Here is a 22,784-nt window from a genome sequence, read left to right as displayed (position 1 = left end):
ATTTATCTTCAAGTTGTCTTGATTGTAAAGAATCTATAATCCTTCAATTCATCGGTGCTTGTGATTTGAACTCTTTCTGGAATTTTCACAATCTGAAACAGATTTATTTTTTCAGTTCATTCAGTTTTTCGGGTTTCAAACCTGGCATCCAAAAACCCGGATTTATCCGAGTTGAACCCGCACCGGACCTGGAGCAAAAAAATCAAAGATTATATCCGGATTCAGAATGCAAAATTGTCATTCGGGTCCAGAACCGAGAAGGCTAAACCCAACCGCAGACCCGGATTTTTCCATCCTTAAATAGATCCAATCCAACCCAATCTAATTTTAATGGGTTGAATAGATCATTGTGGGTCAATTGGGTCAAATTCTTTTAATGTAATTAATAACTAGATATTATAATGAATCCATCTAACCCGACCTAACCCATAATAATAATAATAGGTTAATCCTCAATTAGAAAATCCTAAAGACCTAAATGACTAACCTAATTTTTGACTCTTTTTATTTTTCACAGAAGAGATGAGTTCATTCTTATGTCTACTGCTCTAAACACTAATTCCAAACTAAAACAACACTCTAATATAAGTAAATTTATTATCTTATAAATTTAATTTGAAAGTAAATTGGTTTAAATTTCTCTATTTTTTTAGTACACTTAATAGTACATAATTATATAGTGTATGTAATTATGTTGCTTTCATCTTATTAATGGACATGATGCTAGCTAATTTTCTAATGCTGTGCTTACTTTCTGGAGTGGGAGTGAGGAGTGTGGATTCCTCCCACTCCAGTGTTTACTTGCAAGTTTTGAAGGGGGAGTGGGATTCCCACTCCGTGGGACCCACTCAATTTTGAAGTGGGGAGTGGGATTCCCACTCCCATAGGGAGAGGTGGGAGTCCCACTCCCACTCCTTTGAATACCAAAAACGCCCTTAAACAATACAAAATTCTACAATTGTACCATATATAAAAGGGGCTTAATGGTATCGAATTCCAAGTTCATCAAACCCTAACCAGTGAAATCCCAAAATCATTGCTCGATTTCTTCACGTGGAAAAGGTCACCGGTGCCGGCGAAAAGAGAATACATGAACTAGCCTCAATCATGACTTTGGAATCACTACCCACGCTGCTAAAAATTCTCTTTTGTCGATTTCAAATCATCCAAGGTAATGTTGTCTAATAACATTCATGCCGCTGATCTAGTTTTTGTTAAGTCATACATGCAACGATTTGTCATTAATTTATCTCTGTGTTACCTGTGTTGCTTATTAATTGTTTGATCGAACCGATTTGCTTTTTTTTTGTCAATAAGTGAAAATAAAAGAGGAAGTTATTTTGTGTGTTGAAATTGCTTTTTCTCTACTTCTACTCCTACTGCATATAGAGACAAGATGTGGTGCCAGTTCAGTGGTCATGTGGAAGCTCTTTTTTTTTTGTTTAAAATTTCTCTATTCTGGGTTGTGAAAATTTAATGCATGGATTTGGCTTTTTTCTCCCATTTTCAAGAGAGCAATGTGAAATATAAGTGTGCAACCCAAGAGGGGGGGTGAATTGGAATTTTAAAAATTATCCTAGGCAAACCACACAACAATTCAATCTAATGCCTTAATCAATTTGAAAACAATAAATTCAAATAAACACAATATTAAAAGAGTAAGGGAAGAGAAAACGAACACAAGGATTTTTACGTGGTTCGGCTATCCCCGCCTACGTCCACGCCTCCAAGCTCACCCGCTTGAGGATTTCACTATCCAAGCCTTTCCAAGGCTTCAACGATTATAATTGACTTCGAGGTGTCAATAAACCTTTACAACAAGAGATTATCTCTCCAATCTCTTCACTCTAAGTGTTTCTCACACTTGTACTCTCACAATTTTGATGAGAAATGAAAAATACAACAATCAAACTCTCTTTAAGAGTGGATATACAAATTGAAGAACAAAGATGATTTAAAGAATGATGATTCACAAAGTTGAAGCTCAATATATGTTGTGTGCACTTGTTCTTGCTTGCTTGGATTACCAAAAATGAATTGGTTTTGAGTTTATATAGTTTGAACTCAAAAACTATATAAACTAGCTCATAACCGATTTTCCGGATTTTGAATCCGGTAAGCCGGATTGCTACAGTAATCTGCACAGTGCACTATTTTCTGAAATTACAGTTTGACCCCAAAACTTTGCAAAACGGCACTAAGGCCCAAAATGTTATGAAACTTTACAAATAGGTCCAGTTTCGGAATTTCTAAATAATACTTTGTTAATCTCAAAACTTTCTAAAATTATAGTATAGCCCAAAATGCTATGACACTTTGCAAATAGATCCTTTATCAAAATTTCAAGCAATACTTGTTTATTTCAAAGTTTTCAAAATTCTTTCAATGAAACCATAAACTTTGAAAAACAACCAATTTCATAAAATTATTTTTCCATTAAATATGAAACATTTATAATGTAAAAATAATGATTTATTCAAAATATATTTTTCAATAATTTGAGCTTAAAAGATTAATCATTCTTAATCTTGTTTGTTATCATCAAAATCAACATTATGGAAACATATATGTTAACAATCTCCCCCTTTTTGATGATGACAAACATTTCATGTATTTAAAAAATGATTCCACAAATTGCTCCCCCTAAATATAATCTGCTCTTACAATTTGCCAATTAGCGAAGTTAATGATTTAAATACATGGATTTTTCTCCCCCTCATCATCAAAAAGAAAAACTTAATTGGCAAAGAAAAAAGTAGCAAATTTTTATAAATTTAAAAACGTGCATTCTTTTCCCCTTTCATCATAAAAAAGAAAACGTAAAGGAAAAGAATAAAAGTAGCAAATTTGTTACCCATGTTGTTTGAGTAGAAATTTTGAAAGAATCTCCCCCTAACAACAAGCATTACCTCAAATACAAGATTAGTGATATCACTTCCAAAATATCATATAAAACAATGTAATCAAATCATCATCATAAACACATATTAATCATCAAAAGAATATTCAAAGTGCATGTTATTCTCCCCCTTTTGACAACATCGAAATGATATATTCCTTTGTCGCCCCCTTTGGAGGATAAAACAGTTCAAAATGCACATTTTCCAAAAACATATCATATGCTCCCCATAAATATATGGCCAATTTAAAATTTTAATCAAAAAGATTTTATCTAAAAACATATCATATTTATCTCCCCCTTTATCTTAAAAAGGAAAGATAAATGCAATTGAAACAATATCATTAAAATAATTCGATGAAGATATTACCCTTTTTGTGCGAGCAAAAATTTCGGTAAAGTCTCCCCTTAAAAATGAACAAATTTTCAAATACACAACATGGTTAAAAAGATATAAGCTTCAATAATTATAACAAACCAATAACTCCATCAATTCATCAAGCAATGCACATATAATCATCAATCATTATGAATTCCCCCAACACTTGTAACAATTAAATCCAAGGATTCCATAATCATATATCAACCATTAAAAGAATGCTCAAAATGCATGTTATTTCCCCCAATTTACATCATTAAAATGATTTATTACTTTGTCTCCCCCTTTGGACAATAAAAATGTTCAAAAAGCATATTATCCAAAATAGAACAAGTAATAAGCTAAGCAAGGGAATGCAAAAGTCATAAGAGCATAATGTCAACAATTCAAGCTCTATAATTACTAATCACATTTTAGAAATTAAGACAACTAAACTCATCAAAGATCTAATGTGTCATTTTAATATAACTTACACTCGCGTATACGCCAAGATCTCAATGATCATGTATTTCTCCCTTACATCTCATATCTCCCTCTTGATCATCAAAAAGTCAAGATAAGCACATTTGATCCACATTATCCAAATATAAAACATCCAAATATCAAACAATAAATATCATCAATCCACAATGAAAGCAACAATGCATATGAAAATGTAAGTGCATAATATAATAGAAAACTATGGTAAAATTTATAAGGAGAGCACACTATGGAAGTGGTAATTTGAAATACTCAAAATGCACAAATTCGAATTTTCAAAATATTGAGTAAAATGAGTAAATTTGAATCAATTAAAATGATTTTAAACACAAGAATAGATGGGGAATAATTTATATGAATCAATTTGGATTGAAAACGAATGAGAATGATGGATTTTTGGAATGAAAAAGAATGAAGGAAGAAACCATTTTTAGAGAGAGAATGAGAACCAGTTTGCCGAAATGAAGAAGAAGATGAACAGTTTAAAAGACCTTCGAATTCGGCTTGCTGGATGAGTGATCCGGTTGGCCGGAAATTGACCCGAAAGCAAGAAGCATGAATTCGGCTTGTCGGGTTTCTTAAACGGCTGGCCGGTTTTGAGAAACACTACAAATTCGGCTTTCCGGATTGACTTGAACTGGAAATCCGGTTTTGTTCCAGCAAGCTTCCATGCGAATTCGGGTTGCCGGATTGAAGAACCGGTAGACCGGTTATGAAGCAGAGAGGAAGCTTAGCAAATCTGGTTTTCAGAATTTCAACCCGAGAGCTCCAAAATGAAAAACAGCTTTCCAGTTGATTAGAAGTGGTATACCGGTTAAGCTTTGGAAAATTTTTTTTTGAAATTTTGTAAGCTCTTAGACTTATATTATAAACACAAATTTATTTTTGGCTTAGAAATTGATCAATGCTAAAAATCATTTAACTTTTCAATAAGCCAATTAGTGTATAAAACATATATACATACAAGACTAAACATATGAAATCGTATTAAACAATGATGTCAATTTTATAAATGAATGATGATATAACACAATTAACAGCACTAGAATTCACACATATAATTCATTCATCATATGTATATTTTACACAGTCATGAAACATATAAGCATTCAAAACTTAATAAAATGTAGAAAGGTCAAATTCGAAATAAAAACTGTATTGATTGAGCCAGAAGTAATGTGCAAGCTATATACCGTTGGAAAGATAATTAAGTTAGCTTTCCAATAAATTTTACAGAGCTGGATTTGGAGTTTTCTAGAAGGAGTTATGACCAATTCATTACAGCTTGTGCAGACTAGAGATTTTCACAATAATTAAACATATAAACATTCAAAAGTGAATAAATTAAACACACCACTTAACTATCATGCTTAAACACTTCATAAACATTAACATCAAACAAATCCATCATGATAAATCACTCAATATTACACACAATGATAATTCCATCATGTAAACATACAAGCATACTTTCGCAATTTCATTTATCATGATTCATTCAACAAAATTAATATGGCAAGAATTGTTACCAAAACAATTAAATTATCTTGCCTCATCTTTTTCTCCTAGATCATGCTCAAATAATTATCCTCACAAGCTTTCATCAAGGAACTTCTCCACCATTCCTTGATTGTGGTACCTACAAAGAAAACATTCACGTTGTGCCCTTTGGTACCCAAATACTCTTGGGTCCGTGAGTGTTAGTAATGGTTCCTTTTGGAACCCAAATACATTTTGCTCCATAATATGCATTTCTCTTAACTGGACATCTAAAACTAATATGACCATTTTGATTGCAATAATGACAAACAATTTTATGATCACTTGTGGAGGTAGCCTTAACGAAATAATTCTTATAATATTTTTGTTTCAAGTTAGGCTTATATCCAAGTCCTCCTTTATCAAATACACATTTTTGAGAGTTGAGCAATTTATCTAAGTTCTTTTGACCATTTGTGAATTTTAAGACAATCTCATTTAACTCATTGCTCTTCTTTCTAAGCACTTCATTTTCTTTCATTAATTCATCAACACGTGATTTCTCATGCTCATATGAAGTACTTTGTTTGCATTTAAATGATGCAATTCTATCATGCAACATTTTATTATCTAACTCTAGTCCTTTAATCTTTTCGTTTAATGAATCATTGCATTTTTGTAAAGCATCCTTTTCGTTATTCAAGTCATCTACATATGATTCTAAATGCTCATGTAAAGTGCTAGGTTTCTCATTTGATAATGCAACTCTATCATGCAATGTTTTATTCTCTAATTCTAGGCATGTAATCTTTGCACATAGAGATTCATTTTCATTTGTGAGCTCTACCATTTTCTTTTTAAAACATGCATTCTTTTTATCAATTTTCATCCACTCATCATACAATTCTTTAAACGCATCATGTAATTCATTATAAGTAGGAAGATCATTTACCTCTTCAAGTTCATCATCCGAGTCATCTCCAATTGCCATAAGTGCCAAATTCGACCCTTCATGAAATTCCTCCTCCTTTGTAGTATCCTCATACACAATTTCAAGTTTTCTCCAAATTTCATAAGCATTAGAACAATTTGAAACTCTATGAAATTCCTTTTTATCTAAGGCACAAAATAAAGCATTCATAGCCTTGGAATTTAAAGACATCTTTTTCTTATCTAACTCACTTAAAGTATTCTTTCTAGGAATGAGTAAATCATCACAAACAACTTCCCAAATTTCATAATCTAAAGCTTGTAAATAAATTCTCATCCTAGTTTTCCAATATGTATAATCATTTCCATCGAAAAATGGAGGTCTAGTGATAGATTGTCCTTCCATGATGGTTGAGCTAATTTGAGTTGCTATAGATCTTTAACTCTAGACGGTTAAGTCTACACAAGAGCACCTCGCTCTGATACCAAATGAAATATAAGTGTGCAACCCAAGAGGGGGGGTGAATTGGAATTTTAAAAATTATCCTAGGCAAACCACACAACAATTCAATCTAATGCCTTAATCAATTTGAAAACAATAAATTCAAATAAACACAATATTAAAAGAGTAAGGGAAGAGAAAACGAACACAAGGATTTTTACGTGGTTCGGCTATCCCCGCCTACGTCCACGCCTCCAAGCTCACCCGCTTGAGGATTTCACTATCCAAGCCTTTCCAAGGCTTCAACGATTACAATTGACTTCGAGGTGTCAATAAACCTTTACAACAAGAGATTATCTCTCCAATCTCTTCACTCTAAGTGTTTCTCACACTTGTACTCTCACAATTTGGATGAGAAATGAAAAATACAACAATCAAACTCTCTTTAAGAGTGGATATACAAATTGAAGAACAAAGATGATTTAAAGAATGATGATTCACAAAGTTGAAGCTCAATATATGTTGTGTGCACTTGTTCTTGCTTGCTTGGATTACCAAAAATGAATTGGTTTTGAGTTTATATAGTTTGAACTCAAAAACTAGCCGTTACTCACATTCTGGGAAATCCGGTTTGCCGTTTATGGAATCCGATAAGCCGGATTTTTGTTACCGTTAAGGCAAAATTTTGAATTTTGCCTATCCGGTTTGCCGGATTTGAAATCCGGTAAGCCGGATTCGTTCTGGGTGCATTCTGCCCAGTTTCCGGTTTTCCGGATTTTGAATCCGGTAAGCCGGATTCGCATTGGAAACATTCTGCCCCATAACCGGTTTTCCGGATTTTGAATCCGGTAAGCCGGATTGCTACAGTAATCTGCACAGTGCACTATTTTCTGAAATTACAGTTTGACCCCAAAACTTTGCAAAATGGCACTAAGGCCCAAAACGTTATGAAACTTTACAAATAGGTCCAATTTTGGAATTTCTAAATAATGCTTTGTTAATCTCAAAACTTTCTAAAATTATAGTATAGCCCAAAACGCTATGACACTTTGCAAATAGATCCTTTATCAAAATTTCAAGCAATACTTGTTTATTTCAAAGTTTTCAAAATTCTTTCAATGAAACCATAAACTTTGAAAAACAACCAATTTCATAAAATCATTTTTCCATTAAATATGAAACATTTATAATGTAAAAATAATGATTTATTCAAAATATATTTTTCAATAATTTGAGCTTAAAAGATTAATCATTCTTAATCTTGTTTGTTATCATCAAAATCAACATTATGGAAACATATATGTTAACACAATGATCATGTACATGCAGGTGCATAATTAGTCTAATGCATGCCAGTTTAAGATTTTGCCATGTGTAAGATTAGGGTCCATAATTTACAACTATTTATGGTTACAGTATGTAAACGTATTCCAAGGGAACTCAACAAGTGTAAACGTTTTGCAATATAATTAGTTTATATTTATATTGGAATGTAAACTTTTTGCAATTTTTATTTGGACATAATGATTAGATATTGACTCTTTAATGCACATGTTTGACTTATGATGCTGGGAAAGATAAGTCATGATAATCACATAGTCTACTTTATCCGTGTTATCTTATTTAAGCTATCATTTCCTCTTGCTGTGACTATTGAGAAAACACTTGATCAATGACAAGTTGAAAAATAGTTAGACTTATTATTATTTTGGCAAAATTTTTACCTTTTTTATGCCTTTGGCATCCAAGCATTAGCTATTTTTGTCTGTGTTTTAACAGAAAAGTAATTGAAAGAGAATGAAAGAGATTGTTTTTGCTGCTGTTCGATTTGATCAATTAAACTTAGAATAATCATTTCCTCTTGCTGGTTTTGGCTTATTTTATATAACTGATGGATTACTTAATATATTTTCCAGCCCATTTAGTTGAGGTTCCATCATAAAGAAATAAAAATTAATTTTCCAGCCCATTTTATTTATCGAGTTTTCTTTTTTTTTAAGCTATAGGATGGCACGATTGTTAGCAAGAAAGCAGAAAATCTTGGTAATTATACAAGAACTAGTTGTCATGTTGCAAATGATTGTGGCTGTGTGTGCTGTTATGTATTCCTATGTTTACTTATCTTGTGAACAAAGGTTGGAAAGTCCAAATTCAGCTTATAAAGTTTACCAACAACTGTCCCATTTGCATGGCTTGGTGTTTGAAAGTGATATAAAATGTTTGTCACAATTAAGAATGGATAGACAAGCATTTTTCAAATTATGTAAGCTTCTTTGTGAGAAAGGGAGTTTGGTTAGAAGTAAAAGGGTGTCTCTAGAGGAGATGGTTGTAATGTTTTTGTCAATCTTAGCACATCACGTCAAAAATCGGGTTGTCGGTTTTAACTTTAAGAGATCTGGAAGAACAATTAGTAAATGTTTTCATGAGTGTTTAACGGCAATGATTAGATGTCAAAAGGAATTTTGGAAGAAACCTGAGCCAATTACAGACAACTCAACGGACCCAAAATGGAAGTGGTTTACGGTAAGTATAATATTTCGTTTAATCCGTGTCTTCTCTAATACACTTTGTACATTGACTCATTAATTTTTTTTAATGGTTTATTGTAGAATTGCTTAGGAGCTTTAGATGGCACTTATATAAAAGTTCATGTTTCGGAGGCTGATAAACCAAGATATAGAACTAGAAAAAATGATATTGCAACAAATGTTTTGGGAGTTTGTTCACAAGATATGCAATTTATATATGTCTTACCGGGATGGGAAGGTTCAACTCATGATATGTGCGTGCTAAAAGATGCCTTAACTAGAAGAAATGGGTTAAAAGTCCCTCATGGTAATAAATTTAACCAAAATTTTCTTTAGCTTGTGAGAGTATATTACTTGGCGGATGATTTTTTTTTTATACAACGGTATCTTATTCTTTTTATAGGTTACTATTAGTTGGTTGATGCTGGCTATACCAATGGGATGGGTTTTCTTTCACCATATAAAGGGGAACGTTATCATTTGAGCGACTTTCGTGATAGACACCAACCTCATACACCAAAAGAGGTTTTTAATATGAAACACTCTAGTGCTCACAATGTGATTGAGCGATGTTTCGGGCTATTAAAGAAGAGATGGGCTATACTTAGAAGTCCTACTTTTTATGATATTATAACACAACGTCATATAATATCCGTTTGTTGTATGTTGCACAATTTCATAAGAACGGAAATGTCTATCGATGTTATGGAAGAAGAAATAGATGATGACATAGGGGACAATGTTGACGAAGCACAATTTATTGAGTCAATTGAGACTTCAAATGAGTGGTCTGCTTGGAGAGATAATTTAGCTCAAGAGATGTGGAACATGAGGAATGCATGAGGACATTCGTTTATTATCATTGTAGTTTGTTTAATCACTTGTAATGGTATTTAACAATGTATTTGTTTGGTGTGTTCCTTCAATGACAATGTGATTGTTTTAATTGACAATGTATTATTTTATATTTGCTATTTATGCAATTTATGATTATTTTTTATGATGAATTATTTTTTCCATTTATTTTCATTTTATATGTTGCATTTAATTATACAATCAAGTGTAGTTGACCTTATATTTTTTTTATAACAAATTTATTTTATTGTAAATAGAATGAGTTAAAGAGGTCGCGGGCTGTCGAAGCATTACTGGACAACAGTCCAAGATGATGCGTTGGTTGATTCATTGTATGAATTGAGTCAAAATCCAATGTGGCGGGTAGATTGTGGGTTCAAAACTGGGTACTTGAATCAACTTGAAAGTATGTTGGAGTTGAAAATTCCAGGATGTGGATTGAAAGCATCTCCCCATATTGAATCTAGAGTGAAGTATTTCAAGCTAAAACATAATGTTGTGGCAGACATGTTAGCTCTAAGTGGGTTTGGTTGGGATTCAGAGAAGTCGATGATCGTATGTGATAAAAGTGTTTACGATGAGTATGTGAAGGTAAAGTACCTAACTTTATTCTTTATATTGAGAGTTAGGGAGTACATCATAATTGGTTTTGAAGTTTATAATGTCCTTTATCTATCTGGTTTATTTCATCTGGGTTGTTTTGGATGTTCGTGCTCTGTTTTTGACTCCGTTTCTGGGCTGTTTATGTTGCTGTGTTGTTCATGTTTCTTTGTTCCATTATTATTTCTAGGCTTCATTCTTTTGATGTGTTGATCTTGTTTCTTTGTTAAATATTTGTTGTTTATGTTGGTTTAAGATTAAAGGGCACTAATTGTTTAAGATTAATCAATCATTTGATGTACTGTTTATGTTGTTGTCCTGTTCATGTTTCTTTGTTTTTTTATTCCCCCAATAGAAAAGAAAGGATGCAAGTGGGTTATTTCTCAAACCATTTCCCCATTATTACACATTGAGTGAGATCTTTGGCCGTGATAGAGCTAATGGAGCAAATGCCGGCAATGTTGATGATGACGAAGAAGAGGTACGTCATGAAGACAATTTTAATTTCACCTTGGGAAATGATTCCACGCATGAGACTTTTATGGAAAATATTCTTGATGATATGTCACACACTCCACAATCACATGCACCTGCTAATGAAAATGAAAGTGTTCCAAGTAATTTCAGCCATCCCAAGAAGAAAAAAAGAACCAAGGACAAGACATTTGAAAATATGTCTTCAAATATGGGGGCAATGGCAAAGTCCATTTCAGCTATGGTACCCAAGCTTGATGGGTTGATTAGCGTACTTTCTACTACTGACAAAGAATTATCTGATTTACAAGCTAGGTTGTATGGTGAAATATGTAAGATTAAAGGCTTAGGTGAGTAAAAAATATTAGATGCGATTAATATTTTGGCAACCAAACATGATATGCTACGTGTGTTCTTCAACTTGCCCAATGAGCTGAAAAAGGGGTATATTCTTCGAAAAATTGGTCGTGGTTTGTGAGATGCAGTCCTTTGGGTACTTTGAAAATTTGGATTGTGTTTTGTCAAATGAACACACTATTTTAGAACTTTAGAGATGTGTTCTTGTATAATATTATTTTGGAACTTTAGAGATGTGTTCTTATATAATATTATTTTGGAACCTTGGACTTGAGGTGCTATGTAATATATTTTGGCCTTTGAAATTATATAGAACTAATGAACTATATTTAATTTTGTTTTCATGGCTATATTGATTTACTTTATGCTGCAGTCTAATTGTTTTTAGCTTTGTAAAGCACTTTTTTGTTTGTTTTATTTATTTGATTCCTGTTAGAATCTTTCTTCACATGGGGCCTTAACTTTTTGTACTAAAAGCCAATTTTATGGGATTTAAGTTTTCATGTACAATAATGAGAAAAAAAGTAGTGAGTAGCTGTTTTATATTTGGTCATTCTGTTTACCTTAATCTTATTGATTTGAGAATTCAACAAAATGAATTTCCAACGGTAAATTTGCAGAGAAATCATTCCTTCCAAAACGAGATATGGAATGGTTCTTCTTCTGTCCTAGGGATCGAAAGTACCCGAATGGCTCGAGAACAAATAGAGCCACCAAAGCTGGCTACTGGAAAGCCACTGGAAAAGATAGAAAGGTTGTCTGCCAAAATAGCCTATAGGTCCAGGCATCAAAACTGATGGCTGCCCTATGCCTTGATATGTTCATATTTAGAACAAGTTGTGTATGCACATAAAATTTGAAAAAATAGATAAATAAAAAATCAACAGGATGGAAAAATCAAAGTTGTGAAAAATAATTTTCTTGACGATGGCACAATATAATAGTATAATCCAACATTTTAAATTGTCTTTTGTTTATACAAATAAATATTACCAATAATTTTTAGTTTTAAAATTAAAATAAAATTCATAAAATTTTTATTTTACATCATTAAAAATATTAAAAATAATTAGTATTTTATATAATTAAAATTAATGATAAAATAAATAGGTTATTGTACAAATATATTTTTTATTCATTTTTTTTAAAAACTACAAATTCTTTACATAAGAATAAAATTGTAATTTAAAATAATTTACTCTCAATCCAAGACAAAGTAAACAAATAATTGGGATTCTGATTGACAATCCATACTTTCATTTAGTCTAAGTAAACATTCTACTCCCACTCCCACTCCACACTCCTAATCTCAGGATTCCCACTCCTCAGGATTCTCACTCCAATCTAAAAAGTAAACGCAGCCTAAAAGGTTTGAATTTGAAATTCAAAAAAGAGATGCGGGAAACCGGGACTAAAGTCTAGAAGCCCATTGTCAAGATTTTCTTAATTTTAAGATAATTGCTTTTTTGGCTTTCTTTATCGAACACTGCACGGTCAGTGGCATTTTCATATTATAATAGATTTGTATTTGATTTTATTAAGTTTCATTTCAAGATTCATATTTTTTTCTTTATTTAATTTTAATTTTGATTTAATCTTCACAACTCGACCCAACCCAACCCGATGATTCAAAGGTTGGGTTGGATTAAGTTAAACATGTTTATTTATTGGGCTAAGCTGATTTTATCTCAACCCATACAATAGTGAATTAGATTAGATTTTCACAAACCCTATTCAACCCAATTCATGCCCATCCCTAATCTTAAAGATGAAAAGATAATTATTCTATCAATCATGTGAAATACGAATCATAATCATCAAATAATACATGTAGGAAATTATTTAAATAAAAATATTTATTATTTTATTGAGTTAGACATATTTAAATAGGAGTGATGATACAGACACAAACTCTTATACAAACTTATCTTGTATAAACTGATGTGTCATTAATTTATTGGTTGAATGGAAATATAAAATAATATAAATAAATCATGTGGGCCAAAAGATGTTTAATTCAACTAATTTTATCATGCCACATCAGTTTGTACAAAATAAATTTGTATAAGAATTTGTGGCTATATCTTTTATCTTTAAATAGTGAGCAATAAATTAAGTAAATAAAAACAGCCATCGAAAACTTTAAAGGACGACTGCGCCCCTCTGCCGTCTGCTTTCATGATTTTCTAGCTTCTTGATATCTATTGTATAATCGGCTGGTTTGCTTCTCTATATATATTGCACAACTTAGCCGAATACTTTAACTTGAATTAACAGTTCTTGGAAGCTAAGTCACCGATTTAATTTAATTAAATCCTAAAGCTTTTTAAAAGTTGGCTAACAAGCTTTAAGAAGCCAAGCTCGTATACATATTCTTTAATTCATTCACGTGCATGCATGATCTGGATTTGAAACTAATAGAATTTTGGTTATTTTGCTTTGAATTCCACGTGTAAATTTAGACCAGTTGCTCCCAAAATCATATGATCTTTAATGCTTCCCAAATTGAGCTTGTTGATGCACTTCTTATCCATAGTCTCTAATTAATTTCTTGTTTAATAAAATAATTTAATTAATTAAAATAATTAATAAATATATAATTAAGGATAAAATATGTATATATTATATGTTTATCAGGTATTTTTTTTATTTGACAACGACATATTCCTTCTAGGATTTTTTTTTTCCGTGGCAGTTGTTAAATGGTTTTTTTTTTTTTTTTTTGATTTTGCCACAAATGATACTTTGTGCTTGAGGGGTTTTTGTATAGTTTCCTGGTACTCCTATGGCCGGATTGTTGAGATAATTAGACTTTTATTTCTATATTGCCCATTAGTTAGGTCTGGTGGTAATTTTGTTTGACGATTGGGCTATGGTACCTATCTTTTTAATCTCCCTATGTTTTACTTGCTTTTTGGCAATGATGCATGTCTTCTTCGCAGCGTTTTCGGGCTCTCCTTCCATGCTTCATCTTATGGCATGTTTGAAAGGCTTGATATGATTTTAGATTTGATTTTATTCCCTTTGTTATGGATGTTGGTGTTTACAAGATGGTTTTTGACCTTAAGCTTACAAGTTCTTCATTTGGTTTTAACACGCCCTGGTTGAGGGGTGTCTTGGACCCTCATCTTGGGGAGGGTCTGCGGATTATCTTGTCTCCCCGTTAGCAGGTTAGTTTGGTTTCTTGGTTAAGGTTGCTGTTTGTGGTGGTGACACTTAAGGTGGATGGTTGCACTCAGGGTAATTCTGGTTTGTCTGCTATGGGTAGTGTCCTACGTGATCATTAGGGTGTGGTTCTAGCTGCTTATTTTCTTAGGCACCAATCGATTCTTTTCTCTGGGCTAATGGCAGTTAACAAGGGCTTGGATCTTGCCTTTCAGCTTGGTTATTTTGTTCTTGAGGTGGAGTTCGATTCAACGACTATAGTTTTGTAGATTGCTTCTCATGCATCTGTGTCATGGTACTTTGCTTATCTTCTTAGCCGAGTCGATACTTTATCTTCTGGTCCTTCAATCTATATTAGGCATGTTTATTGCGAGGTTAATTGTGTTTCTGATTTCATGGCAAATTGAGCTTGTTCTCATTAGACTTGTGAATGGTTTTTGGGCTAATGGAGATCTTCCAAGTGGTTTGTCTGGGATTCTTCGTTTGGATGCTCATGAGACTATGCATGTTCGGAGATAAATTTTTCTCGTTCGGATATTTTACTTGTTTTTTATGGGCATTTTTGCCTTTACATATTATTGGGCTTTCTATTACAGATTTTGGTTCTATCCCCTTCTTTAGTTCATTTTCTCTTATTCATATTACAAGTAAAGGTTCAGTCTAACCTTCCACCTTTTATATATATATTTGGTTCATCTTTTGGGCTTAGCTTGACTCAACCATGAAAATTTTTTTTGTCACTCAGCCTAAAAAGCCTACTCTTGGTCCCAAAGCCTGTTAAATGCCAAAAAAGATGTATATTATTTTAATTAAAATACACCTTTTAATATTTGTTTAACAATCCCATGACATATATTTAAAGTTTTAAATTCTTTTACCTCAATTTTTAAAGTCTAGTCAAATAAAAATAAAATTTTCTAAAATATAATAAAAAAATTTCTAAAAAAATGTAGCACATAAATTCGAGCTTTTAAGTTCTTCTTGAAAGAATGTAGCACATTTTACCGACCCTACATGGAGTGGTCCTAAACACTTTAGCTGCAAGGCAAAGATTGTTGGTGAGAGAATGAAAGAAATCCGCAAAGGAAGCAATAGAAAGGGGACCATGACCAATTGACCTATTTTGAGTTTTTGGTACAAAAACGCCATTAATTATCTAACATCTATTCACGTGCTTCCTCAAAATAATAATGTACGTACAATTCTTTAGTTACAAAATCAAATCAAAACAAATGATACATTGTAGGCCCATATGCAAGTTGTTTCCTTGGTGGTGGTAGCTAATATCTTCAGCTTGGAAATCATTATATCTACCTCACTCACACCCCCCTCCCCGGCTCCCCCCCCAACCCCCCCACACACACAACCTTCTTTATTCCATTGTCTTGTCTCTCACATGGAGACTTGTCAATAACACTATCAAAAGCAGTATGGTATAAACCTATAACCATTTGAAAAAGGATATGATAAGATCAAACGTACGGGCTGCACATAACATGCTCTGCCCACCGTCTGTTAGAGAAGAAATCAACGGTGGAGTAAAAGTTACAATTTGCTTCAAATAGATGATAGTAACGCAGGGAGAAGGTTGTTGGGTTGTGGCTTGTTTGTTTATGATAATCTGTACAATTGTGATGAGGACATCCCATTCTCTCATCCAGCTGTCTGCTCCCATTAAAGGCATTTTCGTTTTGGACTCTCGAGTCTTCTTGTCTAATTAATGCCCTTTTTCACACTTCTTGATAAAATGTCTTTCCCCAACCATAAATTCGACTTTTTTTTTAAGTTATTTTATTTTTTCTACTAGGTACAATTTATGGAGACTTTAATATAAAATTTATTAAAATTCAAATAATACACACATTTAGTATTCTTAAAAGTTATATCACGATCCACTCAAAAATTTGAGTCCATTAAATACTAAGATATCTATCCTACTCATATTTATGGAGAGAAAAATATTTAAATTTTTGTAAAAATTAGAACTTTGGAACTTAGACCCTTAATAATCAAGGATACAAGCCCAACGTTAAACTAAAACATTAAAACTTGTTCTCGATAGTTGATCGAATAATTTTTTAAAATTTTTTTACTTACAATCAACAAAAATAATGTAAAAATGAACATGCAAATGGTCATATGAGATTAATATTTTATTTTTACCTTACTTTTAATAGTTATAAGTAACATTAAATATAATTTAAAAATACTCAAATTTTCTATAGATAAAATTTAATATTACTCTGACAAGATTTGATCGTCTAACTCAACCTTAAATGTTAAAATAAAATCTTGAATACCACATCTAATACCAAATCAACAAAGTTACCCACATCTAGTATTAGAATAAAACCTATGTCTTTGTTTTCATTCATTTTAAAAGTGGATTTTCAATTAACAACAATTGTCACTAATTTTGGGTATTTAAATAAAAAGTTCTCACTTCTCAGTAATATTTAATTATTTATAAATATAATTACAGACAATTCCACATGTAATAATCGCTAGTAGGTTGTAGAAGATAAAGTGAATTTAATTATTCAAACGTTTGGACAAAAATGCAACTAAAATTGCCGTAATCGCACCCAATGAGAAGAAAGGGTTCGGGATTCCCCCTATTTTAAAAGCGTATTGAATTTGTATTTTGAGATTGTTTTATATTTCCAAAAATGATACAAATTCCAATCAATATCTCATTATTCTACAATTTACCCCAACAATTTCATCTCTTTTCCATTCGTGTCCCACTACCTCATGTCTTGTCCCATCTCACATTAATTTCAAGAAAACATTAGAGGCTCCCGCTCTGGCCACACGCTCTGCACTAAACTGTTGAACACACTCGCCTTTATATTATTGATGTGGATTTACCGATGGTGTGCACTTTAGGATGGCAAAATTCCCTCAATTTTGATTAGGAATATGATTTGATTGAAATAAAATTTTATTTAGATTTTATATTTGGGTCAAAAACTGAATTGGGATTCTAAATATCTTGTAATCTTAATTTTTAGAAACACAAATAAATCGATTTAATAAATTATTTATATCTGATATATTGATCATACGTGCATGATATTTAACATGTTAGTCATTATTGTATGACATTTCAATTATAAAATATGATATTTGTGACAGAATATACAGCATATAATAAACAATTCATGGGATCAGGCTACGGTACCACAGTGGTACCGTGCCACATCCTTTGTCTTTAATGGCTCCAATATTGTAAATTTTCATATAACCCCCTTTTATTCGTTTTTATTTAAACTTTAATTCATAAATATTAAGTTAATATCTATTACATCCACATAAACATTTTAGTTAGCACCTTATACTATTTATTATTTACAAATTCTTATTATATATTGCACTTATATCACAATACCCCCTCTGTGAACCGAAATACCCATGCCGAACCCACAACCCGACCCGGATGCTATTTCCATTTCCGGCCACTTCACCGGCCAAGGTTGGTACCGATCGGAAGATCGTGCGATGCCGGTCATCTCCATGCCAATCTTGTCGCCGAAAAGCGTTCGGAAAACTCCCGATTGAAGCCGTGAAAAGCCGCGGAACCGCCGCTTCAATTCGCCGCGATTTCTCCGGTTTCCGGTGATGCTATCACTTGAGTTTTGCTCCCCACGATTCCCTCTGTATTTTCCGACCAATCACAGCCACCGGGGGGAGCCGATTTGCCGTTGATCGGTCATTAAAGGATTCACGGCTTTGGGAGCTCGATCCGGCGCCATCACCACGCGTGAGAGGTCACCACCACCACCGTTGGACTCAGCTCGGCCAAAAGTGTCTAATTCGAGTTTCCCGTCGCCGTCAGTTGAAATCCGGTCACCGTTGGTCGGCATGGGTATTTCGGTAATGTTCACATGGATGCAGTTGAAATTAGTTTAATATTTACAAAGTAAAATTTAAATAAAAAAGAGTGAAAGGGGTTATATGATAATTTGCCACAAAAGACAAAAGGAAGTGGCATGGTGCCACTGTGGTACTGCAGGCTAATCCCAATTCATGTCATTCAAATCTCAATCAAAAATTTAAAATTTCAATGAGGACTAGATCAAAGTACATTTTTATTTCCTATACTAAAAAGAGTCTAATCAACAAATTTCTGTGCTGTTCCATTGTCAACACTCAACCGCAGTGCACTGATCGGAGCGTTAGCCATGAGCTGGAAGGGCGCGTGGGGGTTCATGGGAAACAGTCCCCGAGACAATTAGTTGACGCATCAACTGAATATGGCCGGTGTCCCCTCTCGTATTTCAAGGCACCATCCCTCTCTCCTCTGACAGTGATCATTAGGCTCATGGTCACAAAATTGAGGTGTTTGTAATTGTGTCCAAGGGAAAGGAACTTTTATTTTTATATATTTCTTTTTTTCTTTTATTTGAGCGCAAAATAATAGCTTCAACTCTCGACAGTCAAGTCTACTTAATAAAATAATATTAGACTTCTTTAAATTAATATACTAATATATTTAAAAAGAAGAATAAAGATTGTTATCTGGATCTTTGAGTTTGTTAATTTATATTTTAATTATTACATATCACTTATTTATTAAGTGATAGATTTCAAAATAAAACTAGTAGATTATTCTGATTTGTGTTGTAGTTATAGTAGCTAGACACGAAATCATAGAATTTTTATGTTTAGGATTTCATAACATTGTGCAATCGGCTATAGTATGAATATGAAATTAGGGTTCTAATGATTGTAGTAGTTATTTGCTCTTATTGAAGTATAATTTAAATGAACTTTTTAATGTCAATGAGTAATTGAGTGCCATTAAAATAATAAGGGGATAAGTCAAGGCAGATACAGGAAATTGACTCATAGGAAGCAACATTATAATAAAATATTTATTTTAAATAAAAATAAATAAATAAATTTCCTGTATAAAAAATTTTACAGTCAATACTATTAAATATGTATGTTTTCCATATATGTATGTAACGCATAATGTATCCATAATGTAAATCTAGAGCAAGCAGATAGCAGGCATACAAAAAGACTTAATAACATAGGTTTTAAAAAAATTGTTATTTCTCAACATAAAGGAAAAAAAAAAAAAGGAATTTTACTTATTTTTCTACTTAATACTTATAGATATTTCTTGTCTTATAAGATTTTATAATATTTTTTTCAAAATTCGAAATCAGGTCGAAAAAAAGAGACAAATTGGTTAAAAATCGCTTACAATTTGATTATACATGGATTAGTATTTTAGTACGGTGACTTATACATGCCGAAAACGATAGATACACCAATAAATGATGAAAGAGATAAAGATGAAAAAAAAGAAAAAAGAAAAAAGCGAAAAAAAAAAAAAGATTGCTTTTGGTAACTTGTCGAGTAGTATATAATACGGTGCGAATGTTGGAAGCATGGAAGCAAAGCAAAGGCCAAGAATGGCGGCAACCCATTCCTGTATCATCGTGTCATAAATTCCCCCACTTCACCCCCACAACTGTTCCCTGCTACTGAGAGGCAGAAACACTGTTTATTTTTTGAGAAATAAAAAGTTAAAAAAAAAGTTTTTAATTTTTTTTTTAAATCTGATTATATAGAAAAAAAAAGGGTCTTGCTCTAACTTTGTGTTCTGAGTTGGGCACTTGGGTGAGAGAGGGTTTGTTTATTTGACGGGAAAAGCAGTTTTCCAAATAGGGAAGTGATTTTCCATATTCATGATGAGTGGTAGAATTATGGATGCATGTGATTTTAGCTTTATAAACGAGGCAGCGGCAGAAGAAGGGAAAGTGAAAGAGGCTGGCAGCAATCGCCACCGTCCATCTCCATCAGACGAATTTGGTTGGGGTGATGCTGTTGCTGGAGGTCCCACTTGTAACAATAACATCAACAATAGCAGTAGCAGCAACCATATTTACAAGACAATTGGTTATGTTTCTTCTGATAGTAGTGGTAGTAGTACTAGTATGAAGACATTGCAGCCTTTTCAATTTGACATAGCAGCAGCAACTGTTAATGAATCCCCAGGTTTATATGTTTATTTCATTTTTCAGGACAGAGCTGAAAGCTGTAACCTTTTATTGTACTGTGACAATGAACAATCTCTGTTTTATTTTTATCTTTTTTTATTTTTTATTTTTGGGGTAGGTATGGCGGCAAGAATGGGGTTTCCATTTACAAATGCACAGTGGACAGAGCTAGAGAGACAAGCATTGATATACAAGTGCATGGTGGCTTCTGTTCCAGTTCCCTCTGATCTCCTTTTTCCCTTCACAAGAAACAGAAACTCAGCTGCTGCTGCTGCTGCTCCCGTGGGTTTGGATCTAATAAGGTTGTCAAAAGGAGGAGATCTAGAGCCAGGGAGATGCAGAAGAACAGATGGCAAGAAATGGAGGTGCTCGAGAGATGTTGCGCCTGACCAGAAATACTGTGAGCGTCATCTGCACAGAGGCCGTCCACGTTCAAGAAAGCCTGTGGAACTTCAACCTCCTCCCAACAGCAAGAAAAAAACTCGCCTTCAATCTCATCCACTGAATACCACTAACACTGTCAACAACAGCAACAACAACAATCTTGATTTCTCTGCATCTCAGTTTGTTCGAAATTTCACTCAATACCCACATCCTCATGTAAGGGAACAGAGGTGTGTCCAAGTTCAAGTTTTTTTCTTTCTCTTTTTTCATTCTTAAATACCTAGTTTCTTGTGGTTGGGTTTTGTTCCTTATTTTTTGGTTTGTGTTTTTGGTGCATTAAAGGTGCTTGGATAAGGATTGGATGATGAGAGGAGAAGCTGTCCACTTGCCTTCCAATGCTGCAGGCACAGAATGGAATCATCTGATTAATAACCCTGCTTCTCCTGTTAATATTAATCAACATTATCATCTAGAAGAGCCTCTGAATTTGAATTCCTTTGCAAGCTTTAGTGCTGGAGAAGCTCAACAGAGCAACGATTGCCCTTTTTATACTGACCCAGATTTGGTTCCGAGGGTATTCATTGACGCATGGTCTAATGCTAATGGAGTGTCAAATGGTGATGACCAGATCCACAATACAAATTCTGGTACCAAAAGCTCTGTCTCTTCAAGCGGGAATCTCTCCCTTTCTCCGCTAAGTCTTTCAATGGGAGGCAACAGCACCATTGATGAGGAAATGGGTCAACTACAAATGGGGTTGGGCCTTGTGGAATCTAGTCAAGACCATAAATGTGATACCAACCCGCAACTCTCAAGCTGGTTAAACCCTGATTCTTGGGCACCAGGAGGGCCACTGGCAGAGGTCTTAAGGCCAAGCACGGTCCCGGCCTCTGCTTCTGGTCCACCGTCTCCTGCAGCCGGAAATGGCGATTCTGATAGTCCTCCTGCGACTACAGTTTCTTCACCATCTGGGGTTCTACAGAAGGCGCTGGTTTCATGGTCTGATAGCAGTGGTAATAGCAGCCCAACCCCTGGCAGTTCAAGGACTAATAAATCTGAGATCGCTTTGCTGTGGTTTGGTCAAGGAAAATTAGAATCTTAAGCTTAAGTTAATTAATTATGAAACGATATCCATTTAGTTCTATTTAGGCCTTTAAATAACCGGGTTGTGTTTGCCAGTTTTCTCGGGTCATCAAGTGTTCTTAAGCACTAGCGTGTATTTTGATTTGCAAACCGTTTTTGTCTTTCTTATGTTGTTCTGGGTTCGTCTTTGGTAACGCCTTTTGTTTTGTTCAGATATGAACCCTGTAACATCCTGTAGATTGTTTTGAAATTCTTTCAGCCATCTTCTGACTTACAACTAAACAGACTATGCCGCAAATTCATCAGAAAAAATAGTTTTTGTCCGAGGTAAAGCTCCCCAGTCTGACACACAGCAGCAAATACAGAGACAGAAAGTTTCAAACATTGCCTGAAATTAATTCAGAAGCAGAACGAATATCTGCTTTCGGTGGGACTAAAGAACCTGCATGAAACTGATTCCAAAATCACGAACAAAGGCAGCTGATGCACATGATCCTATTATTAGCGCGCTTTGAACAAGATTTCTGTCTCTCATCCTATCTTATCAGTATCAGGCAGCCCCGAATATTTTCTTTGATAAGTTTTGAGACAACTTAATTTTCTGCTTCATTAATCCGTATGCATTTCCCGTCTTAATTTGTTCTACTTTTCAACGTTGATTTTTTCCTCCCATTTTCTTCTGTAATTTCCCTCCATATAATTAATGCAGTTTTTA

The 22,784-nt window shown here is 33.5% G+C and overlaps 3 protein-coding genes across 4 annotated transcripts; all 3 read left to right on the top strand.

Moving 5' to 3' along the window:
- The first annotated feature begins 1,011 nt into the window (after positions 1-1,011).
- Positions 1,012-10,144, top strand: LOC127900539 (uncharacterized). Of its 2 annotated transcripts, XM_052435666.1 has the most exons (4): positions 1,012-1,171; positions 8,610-9,132; positions 9,219-9,444; positions 9,541-10,144. In XM_052435666.1, the coding sequence occupies exons 2-4, from the start codon at positions 8,617-8,619 to the stop codon at positions 9,549-9,551; spliced, it is 753 nt and encodes a 250-aa protein (XP_052291626.1). In that variant the 5' UTR covers positions 1,012-1,171; positions 8,610-8,616; the 3' UTR covers positions 9,552-10,144. The 2 variants fall into 2 exon arrangements, with proteins under 2 accessions (XP_052291626.1, XP_052291625.1); XM_052435665.1 differs by lacking the exon at positions 9,541-10,144 and having other exon boundaries at positions 9,219-9,504.
- A 138-nt stretch (positions 10,145-10,282) lies between these two features.
- On the top strand, positions 10,283-15,107 carry LOC127900635 (uncharacterized). Its single transcript, XM_052435810.1, has 5 exons — positions 10,283-10,583; positions 10,948-11,416; positions 12,044-12,177; positions 14,711-14,807; positions 14,905-15,107. The coding sequence occupies exons 1-5, from the start codon at positions 10,347-10,349 to the stop codon at positions 15,105-15,107; spliced, it is 1,140 nt and encodes a 379-aa protein (XP_052291770.1). The 5' UTR covers positions 10,283-10,346.
- Positions 15,108-19,904: 4,797 nt separating this feature from the next.
- On the top strand, positions 19,905-22,331 carry LOC102608291 (growth-regulating factor 2). The gene is made up of 3 exons (XM_006493122.4): positions 19,905-20,600; positions 20,721-21,216; positions 21,329-22,331. Exons 1-3 carry the CDS (start codon positions 20,291-20,293, stop codon positions 22,086-22,088), a joined length of 1,566 nt encoding a protein of 521 aa, XP_006493185.2. The 5' UTR covers positions 19,905-20,290; the 3' UTR covers positions 22,089-22,331.
- Positions 22,332-22,784: the final 453 nt, after the last annotated feature.

Source organism: Citrus sinensis, chromosome 3, assembly GCF_022201045.2.
Source record: "Citrus sinensis cultivar Valencia sweet orange chromosome 3, DVS_A1.0, whole genome shotgun sequence".
NCBI classification, from domain to species: Eukaryota; Viridiplantae; Streptophyta; class Magnoliopsida; order Sapindales; family Rutaceae; genus Citrus; species Citrus sinensis.
The sequence above is the reverse complement of the archived record's forward strand: the minus strand, read 5'-3'. Positions and strand labels throughout refer to the sequence as shown.

Coding starts and splice junctions, on each gene's coding strand:
- LOC127900539 (XM_052435665.1), top strand. CDS start 8,617: ATGGCACGATTGTTAGCAAGAAAGCAGAAAATCTTGGTAATTATACAA. Junction 9,133..9,218: donor CAAAATGGAAGTGGTTTACG/GTAAGTATAATA, acceptor GGTTTATTGTAG/AATTGCTTAGGAGCTTTAGA.
- LOC127900635 (XM_052435810.1), top strand. CDS start 10,347: ATGTGGCGGGTAGATTGTGGGTTCAAAACTGGGTACTTGAATCAACTT. Junction 10,584..10,947: donor TTTACGATGAGTATGTGAAG/GTAAAGTACCTA, acceptor TTCCCCCAATAG/AAAAGAAAGGATGCAAGTGG. Junction 12,178..14,710: donor CCACTGGAAAAGATAGAAAG/GTTGTCTGCCAA, acceptor CGTGATCATTAG/GGTGTGGTTCTAGCTGCTTA.
- LOC102608291 (XM_006493122.4), top strand. CDS start 20,291: ATGATGAGTGGTAGAATTATGGATGCATGTGATTTTAGCTTTATAAAC. Junction 20,601..20,720: donor AACTGTTAATGAATCCCCAG/GTTTATATGTTT, acceptor TTTTTGGGGTAG/GTATGGCGGCAAGAATGGGG. Junction 21,217..21,328: donor CCTCATGTAAGGGAACAGAG/GTGTGTCCAAGT, acceptor GGTGCATTAAAG/GTGCTTGGATAAGGATTGGA.